We start from the raw sequence: 23,692 nt of genomic DNA, 5'->3' as shown, positions 1-23,692 counted from the left end.
ATATTAACACAAATATAAAATATTACAAACAAATAAAAAGCCTTTATAGAACATATTTATAAAAGTTTCAGAACTACCTCAGACAGAATCAGTAAGGAAATTATGCAAATAATAGTAAAGACCATGAAAATAGGGAATGACAACCCAGCTGAGAACTGTGGTATGAGTAGCCTATGCAAGAATGAAGATCTCTGTATCTAGGAGAAAGACGAATCTATTAATATTCCAAACACACTATAATTTTCATTATTTATGAGTTATACATATGAAATATACAATTTATAGCTTGTTGCTTATATTCATGCTTGAATTAACTCTGAGGTATTTTGCATATAATTCTCATTACAGAGCATGGATTCAATCCTTGTCAACAAATTCTTAGGTTTAGTATATTTATGAATTAGAGATTCCTGGCTGATATTGATGCATATATATGCTGGAGTTAATATATACATATGCTGGGAATTAGTGGTCTGTATCTATTACCAACATAACTCTGGTGCCAGAATTTAGCAACCCACACAGAATGAGTTTTAAAAAGTATTTCTATTGATTAAGCTTTATGTCATTGCAAAACAACACACCCAATCATGCCAACCAGTAATTCTGTGTCTTTCCCATCTGCCTCACCCAAGTCCAGCTGCTTTTAATTCTAAACTGTATCTCTAACTCGGCCTGGCCGGGCATGGCTCAGCAGTTGAGCATCAACCTAGGATCCAGGAGATCGAGGTTCGATTCCCGGGCAGGGCACATGCCTGGGTTGGGGGCTCGATCCCCAGCCGGGGGCGTGCAGGAGGCAGCCGATCAATGACTCTCATTATGGATGTTTCTCTCTCTCTCTCCCTCTCCCTTCCTCTCTCTGAAATCAATAAAATATATATTTAAAAAATAAATAAAACAAAATAAAATATATCTCTAATTTGCACTTTTCTCTCCATGCCAACTACGGATGTTTTAGTTCAAACCCTCGTGTCTGTGCCAAGTTATTCATGGGCTCCCTTCCTCGAGTTTAACGCACATTCAGTGTGCTTCTATGTTCCTATCACAGAGGCCTATCAAAATGAAAATGTGATAACTTCTCCCCTTTGTTTTAAACTTAACCTCTAGAAAATGCACTCTCTTTTCTACAAGAAACAAACCAAGTGCCACATCGTGTATAAACAGCCCTTATGAGGTGGCTCATTTGGAATAATTTCACATCTAAAATATTTATTTTCCTTCCCAAACTCTTAATTTGTGCTCCTTCAGATGCTCTGAACATCTTAGAGTTCACTGAAGACCCATATGGATCTGCACACCCATGCTTTGCAGACAGCTTCCTTTGCTGTACCTCCACTTCTTTCATGTCCTCCACAAGCTAATTTAAATGTTGAGTGTCAATTACCAAACAATAATGTCAATTATTACCTAATACATAAAACTTCACTGTGTTTTGTCCAACCTCTCCTTTCCCACTTACTTTTCCAACTCCTTAGACCCACTCCACTGTGTTGGAATTAACCACTCATTTCTACAGCACATCTGTAACCGAGGTTGGCATAACTTTCAACATTTTGTAGTGTGCTTATATCATTTCAAATACATCTGATTATGAGTCTCTTATGTATGTCACTGTCTAAAACACAGCCTGACACAGTGGGGGTTCACAAAGATCTGCTTAATTAAATTAAACAAATTTTGTCATCTACTGGCTAGTAGGTAATTTTCTAATAGAAAGCTCCAGTTGCCCTTTTTATTGTATATCTCTGCAGTTAAACACCAGTTCTAAACAACCATTACATGCATTTTCTACTTACTATGTCAGTTCATCTGCTATCCAATTATCACCCTTTTAGGCTGCACACACCTGGAATTAATTTAGTCTTGGATCACTGTGACAATTTCAAACTCTTTTCTGTGGTACATTATGAGCAATTGAGGAAATTACAGTCTGTTCTCAATACTGGGTATTCCATGGAGAGTTTCCGAAAAAGCCGACAATTTGGAACTAAAATTCCCTGGTGAGAGTTCAACCATGAAACCAGCAAATATTGTGAGAACTTCATCTGCCCTATGTTCATTGATCCTACAATTAACATCTACGATGCAATTTTGCCACCAGTCAGTGTTCTGTTGAACTCTAGGGCAATGTTTCTCAAAGTGTGATTATTGGGGCATCTACATCTGATTCATTAGGCGTCTAGATCTGATTCACGAGGGTTTCCTATTAAAAATGTAGACTCCCGCATCCTACCCAAAACCCACTTATGCTCTGTCAAGAAGGAATCTGAAAGTCTGATTTTCTTCTTGTAACAGTTACTCTAAGCAATTACGATAAAACCTAAGTAACTCTTGCTGTAATAAAACCTGACAGCTGTTCAGAGACATGGGTGACTCCTCTGAAGATGGACTCCTCTGGAGTCGAAGCCCCCCGCAGCCCCACTCTGGTATTATTTGAACACTGTGTCTCTAAGCTTGTTACACAGGAGGCACTTAATAATTAGGAGCTTAGTTACTATTTTGCTATATTATGAAAAAGTCAATTCTAGGAGAACTCAGAGTCCAAATAATAATCTTTTAAAAAATTGTATTGAGTTGCCACTTTTATTTAAATATCATATTTCCATTCTATACATAATTATATTGGATATTATATCCAATATCACTATATATAGCATACAGTAAATAGTATGTAATTGTGAAGACATAGATGAATCTATGTTAACTTTTTTTTTTTTTTTTAAATATATCTTTATTGACTTCAGAGAGAGGAAAGGAGGGGGAGAGAGAGAGATAGAAACATCAATGATGAGAGTCATTGATCGGCTGCAGCCCGCAACCCGGGCATGTGCCCTGACCGGGAATCGAACCCCGATCGCCTGGATCCTAGGTCGACGTTCAACCGCTGAGCCACGCCTGGCTGGGCTATGTTAACTTTTTGATTGTTGTTAGATCCAATCAATATGGCTCATTTCAAAGAGGTGGGACTTTGCTGCTCCATTTATAAGAGCAGTTGACCTTGGCTACCCTACTTCATTTCTCTAAGTGTTGTTTTTATAATTTCTGCAACAATAATACTCATGTGATGAGATACAAATTTTTAAGGTAAAAAAGCTTCTAATCTTTCCCTTCTATGACCTTCTAAAAATGACTGACTTGGGTCACTTCAGTTATTTCCCTTCCCTTTATCTTTAAATTTGACCCCAAGTGGAAAACATATTGGGCATTGCTAACAGGAATGGAAACCGCCTTTCGGAGACTGGGTAGGCTGTGGTTTAAGAAGAGGCATTTGGGGAAGCACATAGAGGATGTGAGAAGGAAACTACTAAGACTAATATTATTTGGGGATTGCAGGTTTCATTCATTGTATCCGATAGTAAAGGATTGGAGTAGTTTCAACCCCTCTTATCATGTGGAATGCTTTTTTTTTTTAACTGCAATTCTTCTCTGGGATTTGAACACGTGGGTCACCGCTTCATGCATTTCACAAGCCCTTGTTTAAAATCTTGAGAGTAAAGGCTGCAATGTGTGAAAAGCCCTCAGAGCTTTGCCCTGCACAAAGCACATGCAAAATTCAGCAACGCTGTCCATTAAAGGTATTTTTCTCGGATTGTTTCCTCCTCTATCATCTTGTTTAAGAACATTTCTGCTACACTGTTCCCTCATATCGAGGCAGCATTAAAGGAAGAGGGGTTTGTGGCTATTTTATTTTACAATGTATTGGTTTCACTTCAATGAGTATAACTGGCAACCTAAAACTATGTTTGATTATCTCCTTTCAGCCATATTTCACAAAATATTGTTTGTGACTATTTTCTTAGAAATCGTTCACCTGTGACGGCCACTGGCCTTCCTTTAATCTCCCTTCTATTCATGAAGCCACTTAGCCAGTTGTGTGGAGAAGCTGACCTGAAATTTAATTTTGTCTAGTTTTGTGCACACACACTGAGGTGTTGCGTTTGCTTGTCTGTTTCACCCCCTTTGCCTTCTAATAAGATAAGAAAGTAACAATTTTTACTCATTTTGTTTCAATTTGCAAGATTTTTCCCCCCATAGCCATCAAAAAATTGTATTCAAAAGTTGTTTTGACAAATGGTATATACATTTACTGTTTTCCACATAACTTTCGTTGTCACGCTTCATGGGAAATCTTTCTCAGGTAAAATAAACATTTGTTACAATTGTTCAATTTACCTTAAAGTGTGTTGGAGCATGGGAATTCGTTTTTAAACACTTCATCATGAAAGCAAGCAAAAAAGTAACAAGTTAATAGCATAAAATCTAACCAAGGGACTATTCAAAGCAGACTTCAAAACCTCTTAGGTATAGACCGTTGTATATTTTCCCATTCAATATTTATGCAGCAAGAATGCTTTACACTTATATTTTAAAATGGATACTTGAAGGTTTTCTTATCTCTTATATATTTATTTCATGGTTATATTTTTCAGTTTGTTTTTTCATTTAAGAAATCGGAGGCTCTCTGTTATTGGGAAAAGAAATCATCCTGGGTAAGTGAAGGGGGGTGTCCGAAGTACCATTCTGCGTTGCCGACGGTCTAGAATCTCTGGAGCAGTGTCGTGCAAGGCCTGATGCTCTGAAGCTCTTCATCTCCACTGAAACATAAACTCCCTCGGATGTTCTTTACCCCATAATTGAGTAATTGTGACGTCCTTCTTCAGGGGCTGAATTAACATATGTCTTAAGTTACAGCTCATTCAACATCATCTCTTTATCTCCTTGAGAGTGACATCACGAAATGAATAATATATGTAACGCTCGGTGCCTTCCCAGAGCTCTTCACCCACAGCCTGGGCTCATTTGGGAGCCTGCTTTACTCTCTGTTAACGTACTTTGTGTGTCAGAAAGCATAACAAACAGTGGCAAATGTTGTCCTGGTTAGACAGGTACCTTTCCCCCTATTCTGGTCAGGAAAACCCATTTTTGGACTCCAGCACCCCAATTTTGTGAGCTACCCAGGACAAATAACAGAGCTTCTCTATGCCTCCAGTTTTTACCCTTCAGATGCAGAAAACAACAGCACTCCACTGTTGGGGGTGCTGAGATAATCAATGAAATAAATCCTGAATACTTTCCAGGTAGAAATCAGAAAATATTAAGTTTTGGGTGTAATTATTGCTATTATTATAGCTCAACTCTAACATTTATGCTATTACCCCATCTCTCACCGACGTTTTCAAATGCATCCCATTCTTGCCATTCCTAAGCCTTGCATCAAAGCCGTGATTTCCTACGCCTAAATCCTTACCTCTTAAGTAACCTCACAGTAATCATTTTACAGTCACCAAGAATAAACTCCCACTGTTGTGGGAAATTATGTTGTGTCGTTTCTCAGAAGCTAAAGTGGTTTCCAAGAGCATCAGGATTATCGAAGTAAGCTACAACTTGAAGGATCTAGACTTATTTTATTAACTTTTGTTCTTTACTTGTCTGTGTAGATCTCCTACCATAATTTAGTTTTTGCTGTCAACTCTGGTCACGAAAACTTTTAGTCTACTTTTTTATGTGACCTCTAGGCTATAACATTGGTCATTCACTAAACACTAGAAATACTTCTCCGTTAAGAAAGTTTTCTAGAAACACGATCCCCACTCCATCATCTCCTCTTCCAACTTCTTCATCTACTCAAATTTTATAAAAATTGTAAATTATTCCTAGACCTGGCAGAACCAGAGAGCTTGTAGATAAATTATGTCCCCAAATAATATTTGAGTGCACCTGGTGAAGTTTTGAGTTTTACAACATCGGAAGCTAGAACATTTTCAACTAGAAACTTTCTAAGTAGTTTCTGCCTTCTAAAAGGCCTAGGGTTTACTTTTGACCCACACTTTTTCTTAGCTCTGAAAGAATGAACACAATAGCCTCCTGCAGTCACACAGATACATCGTCTAGAACCTTCCCAGGGATGCGGGGGCAACCTTTTCTAACAGGACACTGGTTTGGCAAAGGTTAGACCAAATCTTAGCTGATATTGACCATTAAAATCAGATTGCACTTTTTTTCCTATACATCTATTTCATTTGAAAGTTTATAAAAAACACAATACGTTTCTGGTAGTAATATAGAGGCTACTCATGTGATTAAGTATGTCCAATGCATGTAGAATCCCTAATTGAGGCCAAATGGTCAGAAGAATAATAGGAACCTCTATGAAAAAGAGTCATAGAAATGATGAGGAAAATTCTGTGTCAAAACCAAGACGAGGCCATGGCAGAATGGTGTTAATTGACCTTAGAATGCGGCTAATCCTGGACGATCTGCCAATGAACTGCAGAGGACATGCCTCCAGCAACATAGCTGCGCGCATGCCGGGGTTTAGTGAAACTGTAAAAATACGGCCATAGCCTTTCAGGCCAGGAAGTTTTCTAAATGATGTACATACTAAGGTGGCCATGTAATTTGTTATCCAACAGGGATACTTTCAAAAGTTAATAATTTCACCCTAATACAGGAGTAACCCTATACCTGACTGGATTATTGCTGAGAGAAAAGAAAAAAAATCTTTTTTTTTTTTTTTGCATCAGGAGGAGCAGCCCTGGCCTTGAAAAGAGACCTGCACTGCACGACCAGGCAGAACTGGGACTATGACACTGTTCCACTCTGCCCTTTACTGTCTGCAGGAGCAGCTGCAAGAGAGACTTACTCCTGAAAGGTAGGAGCCAAGTGGGAAACAACTAGACATCCTGCCCAGCTGGCACATGGGGACTTGTTTCCTAATAATCTCAAAATAGCAAGGAAGAGTGACCTGCTTTTGTACCCCTATATTATTGAAGCTTAGGGCTTAATGGGGAGCAACTTGAACCCTATATTTTTACTCAACAACATTCACTCTTCTCTCTAAGCTTTTATTTTAGTCATCCTAAAATTCTCACAGTCCCTGTTCCTACCCACTCATCTATATCTTATTTGTTCTTCTGAACTCTCACCCAGGGAGCTTAGTATATTGAGAGCGCACATAATTATTTTTCTGTAAGTAATAATTTTATGTAATTGAACTAGAATATTCCACACTTGGTTAATTATTAACTTAATAACTGTTCTTGATCACTGTTTGATTAAAAAAATCACTTAGTAATATATATTCATAGCTATTAATGAAGACATCACGTTTGAAATACAAATGTGACTATACTTCAAAACTGATAGAATGATAAGTATTCAATAATTACTTAAGGATATATTCAATGCCTCATATGATAACTAAAGTTTGGTACTTAATCAAAGACTGCATGTTACAGAAAAATCTAATCAGTGGAATAAAAAACTAGAAATATAGCCGGCAAATTAATTAGTAAGCTCATGTTTACACATATTGATAAAACTGTATATCTTAACCAACACTTCTAAACTTTGAACTTAAATATTACCATTCTAATATAGGAAATCTAGATTTCTTCCATGAAATGCAAAAGACTCTGACCTTGATTTGGTCACTTGTTCACATGAATATACTTTGTTTTGACCTGACTTCCCCAATACATTGTAAATCCTGAATAAACTCGTTTCATCCTTGCTTTATGAGAGGAATCGCTGCACTCTTGACAAAGTGAACTTAATGAAGTCTACTAATAATATCCCTATTTACTGTGAATATGTGTCCAAGATAAGATAATAGAGCACTGTTGTTCTGGCCACATGGCTACACTTAGATAAGGGAACGAGAGACTGGGACATGGGCATGCGGAAAGATTCTTGGCACTCTCAGGTAATGGCGGAAATGGAAATTTGTGTCTTACTCCATAGGATATGATAGATTCCTCCTATATTTTTCTCATACCCCAAGGAGTGAAATTGTACATTCTGATGAAGCTCCTAGACACTTTTCTATTAAGCCCACATCCCCACACTTGCATCAGAAATTTTACAGTTTCTACACTGGGCAAAAATGCATGGAGTGAGCATAGCACAGCAACATTAATGACACTGGCCGAGCCTCTAAATACATTGCCCCATACATGGATTAAGCAATCCCCACAATAACCATAGCGTTTTCTTTCCATATTGTTCCTGTTTTAAAGATGAGGATACTGAGGTGATGAAGTTATCTAAAGCCACAGCAGAGCCCATAATTCATTCACTGCGCCCTGACGGTTCTTTCTCATTTCTGACAATTAGCCCTTTGAATTTTCAAGACAGAGACAGGACTGAGAGCAGATCTGAGTGCCTACAAATGAAAGATACGAGTTCATATAGCATTCTTGGTGTGTCGAGGTTAAATTTCTAAACAAGTGGCAGCACGTGTTTTCTGTAAGTGGTCAGGTAATAAATATTTTAGGTGTGGTGAGCTATACTGTTTTTGTCCTGATCACTTAACCGTGACATCTTGCAGGAAAGCAGCCACAGACAATATGTAAGCGAATGAGCATGGCTGTGTTCCAATAAAACTTTACTTTCATAAACAAGATGCAGGTTGGATTTGGTCTGAAAGCTATAGTTTGTCAACCCTTTATCTACACTCCTATTTGAAAGGTTCTATTTAATGTTTATGTTTTCCTTTATTGCCCAAAATATTCCTCTAGAACCCCTTGACCTTGACGTAAAGGGTAGCTTGAGCAGGAGCGTTTATTCAGCAGAAAAGCACTTTCAAGGATGCTTACATACTTGTCACCATTAGGGGGGAAAAATGAGTGATTAAGAATCTTTAAAAAAACAAAAACAAAAAAAGCCCCTGCTAATTACACAGATAAAAATTTTTCTTTAATCCAACTCCATTTTAGAACCTCTCTTTCCTTCTAGGAAAAATAAAGCAATGAGGTTCAGGAAAGGGGGTGGATTCTGAGGAGCGGGTCAGTTCAGACACTGGGATTTTGGGGACATCATTTTTTTCAGGAATAACTGGATACTAAAATGGCTTTCTTCCATACACTTGTCACTTCCACTTCTCCCGCCCCCAATCTATGTGGATGAAGCCTCACTGTTTCATGACCCATAAGGGCCAGATACTTACAAACATCACCTTAACTGAAAAGAGAAGTGCTTGTCCAAGCTTTCAGGGAGTGATGATGAAATTCTACTTGTTTAAGGACAGTCAAGCTGTCAAGTACATCACTCACAGCTCTGTGTCTTCCAGGCAACCAAGGGATACGCAAAGATTCACAGTAAAATGTGTCCCTTACAGCAATTCCTTGATATTTGAAAATATATTTAGGATATTTTAGAAGTCTTTAATGACTCTAAAAAGAAGTCTAGTGTATTTTTGTACGTATACTGTTTTACCTCTTAGAATAGCCTCTATTTTTACCCTAAATTTCCCTCCATTTTGGTCTCTTAAGACATTTTCTAAACAAGAAAGGGGGGGGGGGAAGGAGGAAGTAAGGAAGGGAGGGAAGGAGGGAGGGAGGGAGGGACAGGAAAGCTACCAATGCATTGTTTAGTTTATAGTTTTACTCAACAGAGAATTGCATTTAGAGTCTTTTATATATCATGAAAAAATATCATTGTCCATCACTTTCAAAACAACATTCTGAATTAACATCTCATATTTTTATAATACGATGGCTGAGTATATGATAAAATCCTATAAATATATCCAAACAATCATTTCAAAGTTCACTAGCACTTAGTACTTTGTAAAATAAAGAGAAATTTAATTTTATATGAACTGTCCACTTTATTACAGTAAATCACTCTTTATGGTGGAAAAAGTAATTCTTACATTTTAAACAAGGAGTGAGATTATCAGTATAATTATGAGGAGGTTATATCCCAAACCACTGTTTATATCCAGTGGCTGAAAGTTACATTTTCATCTATCATTTAGATAAGAAAAATAAGTACGTATACTGCAAAGATTATCCTTATTGAGAATATAACCAGTTTCAGAGACCAGCATCACTAAGGAGCAGAAGTAGATTTGGGGCATTTCTTCACATATTCAGCTCCACTCCTCCTCTATATTTATAATTTTAAGTCTAAGACTCAGAATACAAGTGGGTATCAACTCTGGGAGGAGTTTTTATTTAATGTTGCTTACATAGAAAGGAGAGAGAGAAAGAGAGAGAGACACACAGGAGGGGGTCATAATTTGTCTACCGATAAAGCAGCTCAGTTAACTGACGAAGAAAGTATTTGTTTCTAACTTTACTAAGTCACTACATTATATGATGTTGTTTTAGTGAGTCAACACACTACATAGCATCAGGAGACAATTTTCCATCACCGCTTTTGTTCCTGCAGGTCTTACACAGAAAGTACTAACTTCCTTATTTTTTTTTAAGACTATATATACCTTCAAAAATGTTTATACATACAGCAAAGCATCTTGAAAAGATAAGATAGTGTCTTCATCCAAAGCAAGGGGTAGACATGCTCACTACCTAGTAAAATGGAGATAATGTCTCCTTCCAACCAAAGGGCAGGAATGACCCGGGTTCCTCTCCCCTAACGCAGCCCACTGCATGGACGCCGCCCACTTGGGCCCATCCTTTTTGCCCTATGGCTCATGTGGCAACGAAAACTGATTCGATTATGCTGATGCTCACGTGACTTGTGCTGTGAGTGGTAACATCCCTTTTCTCTGACCCAGGTATCTCATATCTTCTTCCAACATTCATGAAGCTGTGCAAGACTAACAGTGCTTGATAGTTGACATAAAACAACAAGAGCAACAGCATTGCTCTAAAGTGGTTATACTGATACATAGGAAATCCTTTAGACCATCTCTATGGGAAGTTCCAGGAGGAGAAAATGATTGCTTTCATAACAGCAATTTTGTATATTAGTTATGTTGATTAGATGTCAGTAGCAATAAAATATGTGATGTCTCGTGAACAATGGGATATACGTAGACGGTGCCTTCCATGACAGCTGTTTCACTTTTTTTCAGAGTTGAGAACAAGGAATGTTTCTCATATATATGTACTATGCTTAAAATGCACCCAAAGAACCCACTCATTCAAAGTGTATGTTTGAGTCATAGAACCATGCATATAGTCATAAAGTCAATGCTGTTAGAAGAATGACAAATTTGCAATTTTTATTATTTAGGTCACTATATTCCCTATTTTTCTGTTATATTTTCATACAGGTGGCCTTCCCTTCAGTGCTTCTGTAGTAATTCCATTGGGTTCTATCTCTTATCACCTGGTATAAGATGTAGGTCACAGATGTATATCAATGTTAGCTCTCAGACAGCAGCATTTTCCAAGGAATCCAACTAATATTTTATAGGAAAGATTTCAGTAACATATGCACACACACACACACACACACAAACAGTGAACTACACTGTTAAGTTTATGACATATACACTTGATATATTTCCTGTGAATATATGACCTGAGTATGTGATATCACACCATATTATTAGTACGGATTGACACATTTGTGCATAAGCACTGTTGTGTAGATAATTATTATAACACCTGGGATTTAAATCAAAGACTCCTAACTCTTTATCCCAGCTGTTAAGTAATTGTGGTTGAGCAACATTAATAAATAATACAGAAAAGATGTTTAGAAGGAAAAAAATATTGAAATATAATGAGATATAGGGAAGAACAACAGAAGGAAGAAGAGAGGAAAAGAGGAAAGGAGAGAGAGAGAAAGATAGGGCTCAGGTCTTAATGCTGTTCACGTTAGCTTTGACATGCTGGTTTTAGTGATTCATTTATTGACTTAAATAGAGTTAAATTTCATTCAAGGTCCTGCCAATTCAATTAAAGTAAACACATTAAAGCTTTATGGCATAGATATTATAAAGAAACTAGCATGCCAGAAGCAGAAAATAAATTATAAAGGAGCGAGAACTGGCACACAATGGGCAGTGACTTGAAAAGTACTTTCTTGTGTTATTTAGGTGTTCAAGTTCCATTTCAAGCAATTTTCCTTCTAAATATAGTGCTATCTAGTCATATTCAAAGGCAATTATTTCAAAGATACCCTGATGTTTGAGAGAAACTATAAATATCAGGGACCTGTTTGAGAACCAAGGTGTGCATTCAAATACCAGACTTATCTAATGGTGCCTTCTGATGTTTAGCTACAGAAAGAGCAAGCAGCTAAAGATGCTTTGATTAGCAGCCAGGTCAATACATTTGGCAGCCGTAGGCTTAGAAACAAGACCTTGATTTAGGGCATTAGAATATACTGCAACAGTTCTCAGATACGTTAGTTAGGCAGGAGTGAAGAGGGTGCTTAAGGTTTTAAATCTGTATGAAGACCGAGTTGGTTGGCATAATGAACCTTGAATCTCAAATGAACAGGAATTACTCTGATACTGAATGCTCACGTTTTAGGAGTAAATTGAACATGAAAACTACATTATGAGCTTCTCTTAAATCTACACGACTCAACAGATAGATAGATGATAGTTGAGCCATGAAAACATCTTTTAAATGTGTCAGTATAACTTTATGATATAATTTGCATTTTTATTGGGTGCAATGGGTTATATACATGAGTCAAAATATTGCCCTAATATTGTGCTAATTTAGAAGACATCCCAGATAGGCAAATTATTTTTGTATTGCAATTATAGCTATTTTAATAAGCTACTTTACCATCCCTGCTTTCCCTTTTCCTCTCATTCTTTTTACTAATCCAAAACCAAATTCTTCATATAATTACCAAAACGTCTATTTCCACTGCCTTGACTTTCATATATATAAAAGCATATATTTTTGCTGCTAAATCTCTTTGGAACTTTAGAATTTGTAGTTCCACCCTGGTTGGTCTTAGATTTAGGTTTTGGAACCCTTCTCTCTCTTCCATCATGCTGGCCTTATAATTCTGCAATAATGAACTGACACAATCATCTGTTCCTTTTTCTTCTGCTTAAACCATCTTGATGGTAAAGAAAATCACACATCATCACACATCGCTATTAGTTCCACTGCCTGAAAATCTTTTAGAAATAAATTTTCATTAAACCCTTAGAGTCAACCAGCACTTCTTTCTCCTGACTAATTGGCCATCTCCTCTTCAGCAACATCTAACTGGGTCTATTATTTCTGTGAAAGTCATTGTATGGTAGTTTTAACTTAGCTGGGCCATGGTGCACAGATAAATATCATTCCAGATGTCTCTGTGAAGAGGTGTTTTTTGTTTGTTTTTGGAATGAGATGAACATATTAATTGGTGGACTCTAAGTAAAATAGATTGCCCTGCATAATATAGGTGGGCCTCATCCAATAAAACAAAGACTGACCTCTCCCAATCAAGAAGATCTGCGAGCAGAAGACCTTTCAGCTCAAAGTACGGCTCTCTTTGGGTCCCCTGCATGTTGTCCTATCTGGCAGATTGTGGACTGTCACATCCACAACAGCATGATCCAAATATATTTAAAATAAGTAAATGAATGTAAATATAAAATTGTTACATATATATGTGTGTCACATATATAGACATATATACACATATATACACACACACATATATATACATACATATACATATGTATATATCCTATTTATTTGGATTCTCTGGCGAACCCTAACTAATACAAATTTTGGTACTAGGATGATTCCAGAGGAGTAAAATCTTATAGGTGAGTTTTCTTAATTGATTCTGTGGTTTCTGGAACAGATTCTTTAATCTAATTAGTTTTAAAGATATTAAAGAATCTATTTTCAGATAATGCTGCTAGTCTGTGGTGTGGTATAACAACAGAGATATGCGAAATGTCACCATTGGATACTCCTAATTAAATACTTATAAGAGGCAAGAATCTGGGTGATCACTTATATGATACATTTTTGTCACTCATAATTATAATGATATAGCTGGTTGCTCTTAGTGTTGCTACATCTCTTAGTCTGTTTGAGCTGCTACAGCAAAATACAATAGAGCCAGTACCTTATAAACAACACAAATTTACGTTTCACTGTTCTTGAAACTAACAGTCTAAGGTCAGAGTGTCAGAATGATCTGAGAATGGCTGTCTTCTGGGTTGCAGACTTCTTGCTGTGTCCTCACATGGCAGGAAGAACTAGGGAGCTTTGTGGACCATTTTCTAAAGGTACTAGTCCATTCATGAGGACCCCATCCCTATGACCTAAGTACCTCTCAAAGGCTCTGTTTCCTCATATCCCCACTTAGGTATTAGGATTTCAACATACGAATTTGGGGAGACACAAACTTTCAGATCACAGCAGTGGACAAAGTGTAGAAAGAAACAAATATGCTCAGGGATTTGAATTCCCAACTCAGGTGCCACATAAATAACCTGACAGCTTTTATGTCTGTCAGAGGGAGAACTTAATCTCCTGTAGACATAGAACTGATATTGCTGAAAACTATTCTAGCACCTCATCCTGTGAGTGGCTGAATTACAACGCAAAATGTCTACTTTTAAAGTCAGTGCATTGATTGTGAAGGAATGAGGTCCTAAACATTGGAACGGAGACGTGTGGGAGGACCTGGGTGAAGCTGGGGACACTGAGACCTTAAATTCTGATGAGTCTTCTTGGTCAGCAAAGCTGCCTCTCCATCCCCATGTGAGGAAATTAACCCTGACTGCCTGAGGAAACTGTTATGGCCTCCCCAAAGTCAACTGTCACACAAGACACTGCTCGTTCATCAAGAATCCACCCTCCCCGCTCCTCTTTACTGCAAGATCTATAAATTGACTCAAGTCTCAGGAGTCCCTGAAAGGTGAGGTATAATGTGTAACCCATGAGGAAATGTGTTACACACGAAAAGAACTACTTCGTTTTTCTAATTTATATGGACAGAAATCTAAAAAACACATGTGAGAATAGATATTAAAAGTGTGAGATACTGAATGAAGAAACATAAAGTTGGATTGGGCTGGATTTATTGATGTGGGCCAACTAAGCAAATATCCTGCATCTAATATTACATTTAATTCTGTGGGAGTTAGAAAGTGCTCCAAGAGTTTGTTTGGCTGAATGTAGAGCAAAAATTTGCCCACAGTAAATAAATTTGAAATTCCAGACCTGCCTTGGCTTACCATACACAAAGAGACTCAAAGGCTTAGGGAGATTGGAACACAACAAATTTGTCATTTCAGACCTGCTCACCCACTCTGGGAGGTTCCACAGGACACATTTTTCACCATGACTTTGAGAAGTAAACTTGAAAGGGGGGCTCCAGCCGCCTTAAAGAGCTCTGTGATGGCTCTTCTCTGCAGGCCAGAACTTACAAGGAGAACTGCTCCCATGGAACTGGGAACTCTAAATGCAATGGGAATGACTGGATCCTGGGGGGACAGGGGTTGGGTGGCAGCAGTCAATGGTCAAAAGTAAGGTGGGTGTGGTACCATAATGGACAGCAGAGATAAAGCAGCAATCTGAATAGTGGGACACACTGGGACCTATGGAATTGGCATTGTTCCTAGAAATAAAATAGATAGGAAGCCTATTAAATCCTTACTTGACCTGTATCAGCAAAAAGTTCTAGTCAAGTTAACAAAACTTTAACCTGAATCATAAAAACAGAGTTACAGCCCCTCAGTCAATTCCCAGACTCAAGCCAGTTATAGACCCAGGACCCCTTGAATGAAAAAGGCCTTGCCCCCTTGAGGTGGGACCTCATAACACTATAAATTACAAAAATGTATACAGTTAATGCTTCTTCTACCTTTCCTCAAAGGGTGTTACCAGGGTTGCTGGGTATGGGGAAAAGGAAATAATCGGATTTTAGGGAACTACTGGACACTGGCTCGGAACTGACATTGATTCAAGAAGATTCAATAAGTCACTGTTGGCCCACCAGTCAAAGTAGGGACTTAAGGAGGTCAGGTGGTCAATGGAGTTTTAGCTCAGGCCCATCTCACAGTGGGCCCAATATGTACCTGAATACATCCTGTAATTGTTTTCCCGGTTCTGGAGTACATAATTGGAATAAATTGGAATACATATACTTCATAATGGTGTCTATATAAACCTATGTATATACACACACATATGTATACATATTATATATATGTATATATATCATATTCCATAATTGGAATAGCTATAAGTTTATCTGTAATGCTTCCCTGAGTCTCCAGACTGCAAATTTTGGACTTGCATCTGCAGTCTCTCCACACACACACACATACACACCCCCTACTGGTTTTGTTTCTCTGGAAAACACCAGCTAATAGGGTATCTATCACATCAAACAGGGCACAGCACAGATGAACCTCTTTAATCCACCCTTTTGAAATGTACTCACTGTGCCCATCTCTCTCTCCTTTCTTTAAGCTCCAGAGAAAGTTATTAACGTCATTTTGACGAAGGTCACCTCTGGCGGACTGACTGCCCACACCAGCTCAGGGTTTTCAGTCATCACTCCATTTGACTTGTGGAGTTTGACATTACTTGCCATTTCTTATTCTCAAAACTTTCTTTTAATTTATTATCCATGGCACTATCTAATTCTTCTTCATCTGCTTTGCAGTTAAAAATCAGGGTCCTGCCCGGCCCGGCCTGGCTCAGCGGTTGAGCATCGACCTAGGATCCAGGCGATCAGGGTTCAATTCCCGGTCAGGGCACATGCCCGGTTGCGGGCTCGATCAATGACTTTCTCATCATTGATGTTTCTATCTCTCTCTCTCCCTCTCCTTTCCTTTCTCTGAAATAAATAAAGATATATTAAAAAAAAAAAAAAAAAAAGAATTAAATTTCTTTAAAAAAAAAAAAATCAGGGTCCTCACATCTTCCCTGTACGTTTTCCAGGCCGTGTTACCCACTTAGGTGATTCTGACTCCCATCTGTACGCCCGTTACTCCCATGCCTCTGTATCTACTGCCGGCCTCTTTTGTGAACCTTGGTTGATGGAGCCAAATATCTATGAGACAGCTCGCCTGGACAATGGTAAGTAACTACGGACGCACAAGTCCAACGGCTTTACTTCTTGAGAAACAGGCCGACACAGGGCACTAGTAAAACAGAAGTCAGAAATCTGTGTCATTTTTTTCTTCTCTCCCTTTATTCTCTATATGTAATTATGTGCTAATTTTTGCCTCATTCTTAATATTCCCACGACCAAGGGATCTTGAAATCTTATATCTCTACCTTTCACATCGTCAACTCTAATATTGTTTCCTTCATTGCCTCCTGCACAAGGCTCCTGTAACTTTCTCCTGTATATGTTTCCTATCTGCGCCTTGGTTTCTCAGTCTCCAGTGAGTCTTTGAAGTGGCTCTCTGAGTGGTCATTTTAAAGCTGCAATTCTGTCCAAGGGAATCCTCAATAAAGACACTTTTGTGGATCTTGACACCTTTAAGAACAAATAATACTGCAATGTACAGTACGGTGACTATAGTTGATAATACTGTACTACTGAATATTTGAAAGGCACTAAGAGAGTAGATCATAAAATTCCTTATCACACACAAAAAAAATGTGTAACTATGTGCGGTGATGGATGTTACCTAGACATATTACGGTGATCATTTCACATTGTATACAAATATCAAGTCATCATGTTGTACATCTGAAATGAATACAATGTTATATGTCAATTATACTTCAATTGAAAATAAATAAATAAGGCCAGATTAAACTGATCTTGGTATCAGAATGGAACCTCTCCACACTTTCTGTATTTATTTATTTTAAACAGTTGGCATCACACTCTCTGATTACATTAAAATATGGTTACCTAGGCCCCCCATGAACTTTCAAGCCTCATAACTTATAAAAATATATTCTCCGACTATCTCTTCTGAAAAATAAAGTCATCCTTCAAGATACATCTCAGGTGCTTCCTTACCTATGAAGCCTCCCTTGAATTCCTCCCTCTTTTAGACCTAGCGACAGATCGTCCTTTGTCTCCACTCTCCCTAATAGGGTCTCCAATACAGTACATTTGACAGAGTACTGAAATTATTGTTAGCTCCTAAGATCCTTATACGATAATAAACTGTGATATTTTCTGGTGCAATGGAGCTAAACTACCTGGTTTAAAAATTTAGTGTCAGCATTTGAATGTTGTGACATGAGGAAGTTAATTAACTTTTCTGTGCCTTAGTCTTCTCATATGGAAAATGGGGCTACTAATAATAATCTCCCCCAAAGTGCTGTCCTGAAAATCACATAGTTTCTGTATATAAATCAATTAAAACAGTGCCCAAAGAAGCACTCAATAAAGCTTACCTGTTATAATTGCAATCTAGGGGCCTCCATAGTAACTTATGCCCACAAGGCGTAGCACTTTTCCAAATTGTAATACACTATCAATCAAAAATATGCTGAATAAACAGATGGGTCTGGAGTTAGGGTTTACATATGTTTCAGTTTAATTTTTTGACATTTTAAATAATTTAGATTTAAGAATTGTTAATAGAAATTATTTGAAATCATAACTCAATTTCCTGATTATTGTTTGAAGATAAAATGGTCAGCATTTTCTTGATCCATAGATTTGAGACTATGGCATAACTTAGTACTTCACATACATAAGCACCCAGTTATATATATTGGTGTAAGCACCCAGCTTACTATGTGTGTGTGTGCATACGTCTCTGTGTGTGTATGTGATTAATAAGACGGGTCTTATTAGTGGAGGCTTTGGGCATTTGATAATGTGTGAATTAATTTCTTGCCAATCAAATTAATTTCTGTGTTACTCTGTAATATGGGACCTTATACTTATTCAGGTCTTGTATTAAATCCAAAATGTCCGTTTGAGGAAAGCACTGGCTTTACCTTTGTACACAATTGTGATTTCTTTGTATATAAAGTAATGATCATTATAAGCAATACACAGTTTGGTCTTTCTTGAAAGGATGTCAACATTAACATCTCTTCCTTTTAAATATAACAATTGCTGAAGCTAATGTCCACTAAGCCACTCAAAACCTTCCCACCCCCATAAATTCCTACATGAATAAATTATTTTATATTTGAACCTGGGGAAATCAATTTTTCCTCTCAATAAGTAAAGCTGATATGATGGGAACTATGAAAATTAATGTTCCATAGATGCTCTTGTTGCAAAGAAACAGAGTTAAATCTGAAGCTCAATTATAGTAGTTTGGCTGATCACTGTGCTTGGCACTTTTGCACTTGCCATTTCCTTTAGCCCTATATTCTATATTATTTATAATACTTTAATTTTCTCCAAACTGTCTCAAAGCTTTTCTAGAAAGAGCAAGAACATGAATATATTTATATATGTTTACACACTTACATATAATGGCTTAAATTGGTCCCCGTGTTATCATATTACTATTCCCACATCTAGAATCGTCAACACAGAGTTAATTAAACTTTAACAATTTTCCATGTGGAAAAGAGGTTTGGCAACTGCTGTTACATTGACACTAGAAACACACAATGCCCGAGAACCATGGGTTTATATGATACCTTACTCGTGTGGAGCCATCTGCCTCTGAAAATGCCTTAACTTAATAATGGGTTCAAACTCATGCCTCTTTCTTTTCAGCCTATTTGTAAACACTGACTCATCTTTTAAATGAATTGGATGAATTCCATTCTATCATAACAAATTTTTGTTTGGAAGAACAAAAGGATAAGTAGCTCCTAGCTCCATTTTATTTACATCCATTAGGAGGTGAAATGCTACTCTATTTAAGACAGGCTAGAAGTAGTTTCATTAATTTTTCAACAAAAAGTCAACTTTCTCACCTCAAAGTCCAGCATCTGACGTGTACCAACCTGCTTCAGTTCAAACCAGAGCACCCCTTTTCACCAGACATTCCCAGGAACCCCGGTTCCCTGTCTAGCTTCTGTTATAAGCACGGTTGAGATAACTGACACCCATGAGGTAGTTTAGAGCTATGTTACCCCTGCACTTGTCTTGGATTTCAAAACTCAATCCTTATGTTAAATTAACTCACCAGAAACAAGTGCACCAGCACAACATGAGCCTGTCTCACCATAAAAATGTTTTAGTGATTATTATATTCCATGATTGTATGAAGAAATAGTATAAGTAGAAACAATGTACAGTAACGCAAGGGGGCTTTCATGTTTTGCATGTTTTGGAGTGCTTTTCTCAAGATTTTCTAAGACTGTTCTTGTGCCCAGGGTTATCTGTGGGCAGCAGTGCCATCTGGGTGGGATGCTCTGGGCTGGATTGAAGCTGCTTGGGCTTTAGTGTCCACTTCTCCATCAGTGTCCACTAAGTCTCTGGCTTTATACTCAATTTTGGAGCTTACCAGATACCTCATGGAACTCCAGGACTGGCCCAATGGAGTTGTCCAGGGCAGTGTGACCAGGCCCTGATTCCTAGTAGGTAGGAATCCTGTCAAGGGCATTGCTCCTACTTAATGGAACTGAAGATTTTTGGCAAGATTACAGAAACTGAACTGCCAGAATGGTGCTCCAAGACCAATTTGATGTGTCTCAAATTGTATATATACATAGGTGCCCCAAAGGAAATATTTGTCTGAGGACTCATACACCGTATGGCAACCTTGGCTATGCCATCACTTTCAACAAAGGTTTCTATTTGAGGACCTTCTGCACTGTATTATTCAATATCCTTTAAATACCTTTCCAAAAAATTCCAAAAATGTACTGCAAAAAAATGAAGATCTTGAATGGATTTTCTTCTTTGACCTAACATTGAAATCATAAGACTCATAATGTGTCTTATTAGTTTAGTATTCCAGAAAGTCCTGAGGACATTAATGTTCAAGGGACTTTCTTTTCTATACATGGGCTTCCTAATACTCCTCTTACTATGGTTTCCTTTTTCTATCCTTAGATTTCTTTTAAACTCTCTTTATGCATATCTGTTTTTTCTTTTGTTAAAACCATGACAAAATCTTTTAGAAATTTAAAAATCAGAATTAACAAGATCAAAATAAAATATTTACTTTTCTGGGGAAAAAAATCTCCAGTGGCATCGATGAGTTCTATCTATTCCAGATATAGATCAAACATTTTATGTACGGAAAGTAGCAATAAAACATAAACGTGCTGCAAAAGACATCTGCCATCAACTATTTTGTGAAAAAACTAAATTTCTACAAACCTGCAATACGACTAGAAAACTGCGTGCTGTGTTGAAGATCAATGTGTATGTATTTGGGTTCCAACATTTCTTTTAACTTGACCATAAACGGCTTCATAAGTAGCTTGCAAAGCAGATAATAAATTATTTATAAAGCATAAGCCAGCCAAGTCAGATACTTCAGAACCATAGTTCTAATTATGCGTCATGTTTTTAAGGGGGAAAGGCAGAAAGGCATCTTGGCCATTCAAGGGTACCCACAGGAGTTTATACCTGGTGATTTTTGTTCTATTTCTCTCAGGGGTAAACAACTTCAGAATGTCTGTGAGCAATAATGTGCTCTAAGGACATTTTGAATGGCTTTTATGTAGTTTGTTTAGCAAAGAATGTAAAGAATCAATATGTCTGTGAATAAGCAGGGGTAATTAAGGTAAACTTAGACTGAGTGATATTTCAAAGCGTACCCGGGTGGCCGAGGCAGAAAGAAAAACCAGGCCTCCTGAACTTCATTCCCAGCGTTCACGGAGCTGGTCAGCGCAACTCCTCCGCGCCCCTCCGCGCCCCACGCGCGGGGCCCGCCACCCCGCGGGCTAAAGCCGAGGCCTTACCTTGCCCACGTACTGCGGCTCGGAGCCCATGTACTCCTCCAGCACGAAGAACTGGTTCCACACCCAGCCGCGCCGGACCCGCTGCGAGCGCGGGTGCGGGGCATGGTCCCGCGCCGCCGCCGTCTGCTGCAGCTGGGGCTGGAGCGGCGTCAGGAGGCCGCCGTCGAGCAGGACCCAGAGGAGCAGGGACAGGCAGTGCCGCGTGAGCATTGGCGACGCTCTCCCTCGGCGGGGCGACTCGGCGCTGCGCGGGGCCGCGGCTGCGGGCTGCGCCTCCGGGAGGCCGCTGCTCTACTGCCCCGCTGGCGGCGCGGGCAGCGGTCCCCGCGGAAGGGCCTCTGCGGCGCTACATCCCATCCACAGGGGCCTGTGAGACAGATGGAGAAAGGTGGGCTACATTGGCGGAAGGGCGCGACAGCCGTCACAACGCTCGTCACATCTGGCAACATTTGAGGGAACAGGGACTTCTAAAAATGCATCTTGATACATGCTCACTGCTGTTCAACCTGTTCACGTCGATACACTTTTTCCAGACTGGAAAGAGCGTTAGTGACAATGACACGAAAGGGGTGTCGTAGACAGAAGGAATCGTTTTTTTAAATTGAATAGTCATTTCAAGGATAAAACACTGATTTTAAAGTGAACTGAAGGAAGGTTTTGCAGCCTCAGCACCACGGGCATTTTCGGTTGGATGATTCTCTGCGGCTGGGGAGCGACCTTGTCCATTTTGTGATTTTTTTTGGAAGCATCTCCTTTCTTCTGGTCAATAGATAACAAAGTAGCATCCTCCCCACACCCAGTTGTGACAACCACAAATATCTACAGATACTGTCAAATATCCCCTGGGAGGAAACAAACAGGCCACGATTGAGAACCACATATTTAGAGAAATAAGAAAAAAAGAAAATTTTTAAAAGGCAAAAAATGTCCCTAGTAGATAATACAATGAATAAGACCATCTAGGAAACAAACAAGATAAATAACTAAAGGTAAAAGTAAATGATCTTAATTAATTATAAATCATTAATAAGCTGCCAGGTGGCTTTATAGGTTTTAAGTTAAAACCAAAGCTTCTCTTGCCTTGGCATACCAGAAACTCCAGATAAGTGGGAATTATTTTGTAGATTGTGTCCAGCTCAGAGCAACATTAGATCCCTACTAGAAGGACAGCCTCTACCCTGCATTTAGGTAAAATAAGCTTTAAATTTCTTTTTACAGCAAACATTTTTTCCCCATTCATTTATCTAAAGTTTACTGAGTATCTACAATGTACTAGGTCATTTGTTATACAGTACATAAGAAAAGAGACACAACCTTGCCTCTGTTAAATCAAAAACAGGAAACAAATTAACAGTCAAATGAATAGATGAAGGAAGATTTACCAATGCTGTGAAAATAAGCAAACAGAGTATCCTGATGGCAAAACATTAGTTAGCGAATTAAAGTTGGTAAAACCTGTCAAGTGTAACAGGTACACTGAGAGCTACAGGAATAGGAGCATCCCTGTGTTTTGCAAGCAGGTGGGAAACGTGACCTGATTGCCAGGTGATTTCACACATTTGGCACTAGGGACACAATGCCCACAGCCTATGAGGTTTCCAAGGGCCAAAAATGTTGGAGGCCAGAAATTACATATAATTCTTTCAAAATAAGAGAGCTAAAATCAAAATCAATACATGTTCAATTAAATGTCTATAAAACATGGCATTTTGTCCACATGTCAGCTGCAATCCAGTTCAATATTATCCAGTTTATCCAGTTACATATAACAGAATGAAAAGTACAATGCGCTCTTCACGAATATTCAAATATCAACATTTAACGTGGAAGCAATTCCCCAAGCTTAAGGTAGGATGTGAGATGGGGAGTGTATATTTATTAGTGGGATCTGCACAGAATCTTAACTTCTATCATGAATGCTTCTATTTTAATGTGAATTCTGCATGATGCAAAGGTTTTTAGGAACTCACATATCACACTGTAGTAGAAATATCTGTAATTAAAAATGTAAAGCCTTCTCACTGCACGCTGGGGATCTAATGTACAGCATGGTGACTATAGTTAACATTATTGTATTGTATATTTCAAAGTTGCCAAGTGAGATGCTAAAATCCAGGATTTTACTATGATCGTCACAAACTTAACAGGCCGCCGTGATCTATTTCTGTCCACTAGACCCTTGCCATTCTTCCCTCTCTTGACTTCAAATC

At 38.3% G+C, this 23,692-nt stretch overlaps 1 protein-coding gene across 1 annotated transcript in view; it reads right to left on the bottom strand.

The window, feature by feature from the left end:
• Positions 1–23,692, bottom strand: part of CDH12 (cadherin 12) — a 510,823-nt gene that overhangs the window by 146,711 nt on the left and 340,420 nt on the right. Inside the window, exon 5 of the mRNA XM_087815037.1 lies at positions 21,483–21,849. Coding sequence (XP_087671163.1) covers positions 21,483–21,692 — 210 coding nt within the window. The 5' untranslated portion in view covers positions 21,693–21,849. The remainder of the gene's footprint in view (positions 1–21,482; positions 21,850–23,692) is intronic.

This window comes from Miniopterus natalensis, chromosome 3 (genome assembly GCF_054644295.1).
Source record: "Miniopterus natalensis isolate mMinNat1 chromosome 3, mMinNat1.hap1, whole genome shotgun sequence".
In the NCBI taxonomy this organism is placed as follows: domain Eukaryota; kingdom Metazoa; phylum Chordata; class Mammalia; order Chiroptera; family Miniopteridae; genus Miniopterus; species Miniopterus natalensis.
Note: the sequence above shows the minus strand (reverse complement) of the source record. Positions and strands in the feature narration are given on the sequence as shown.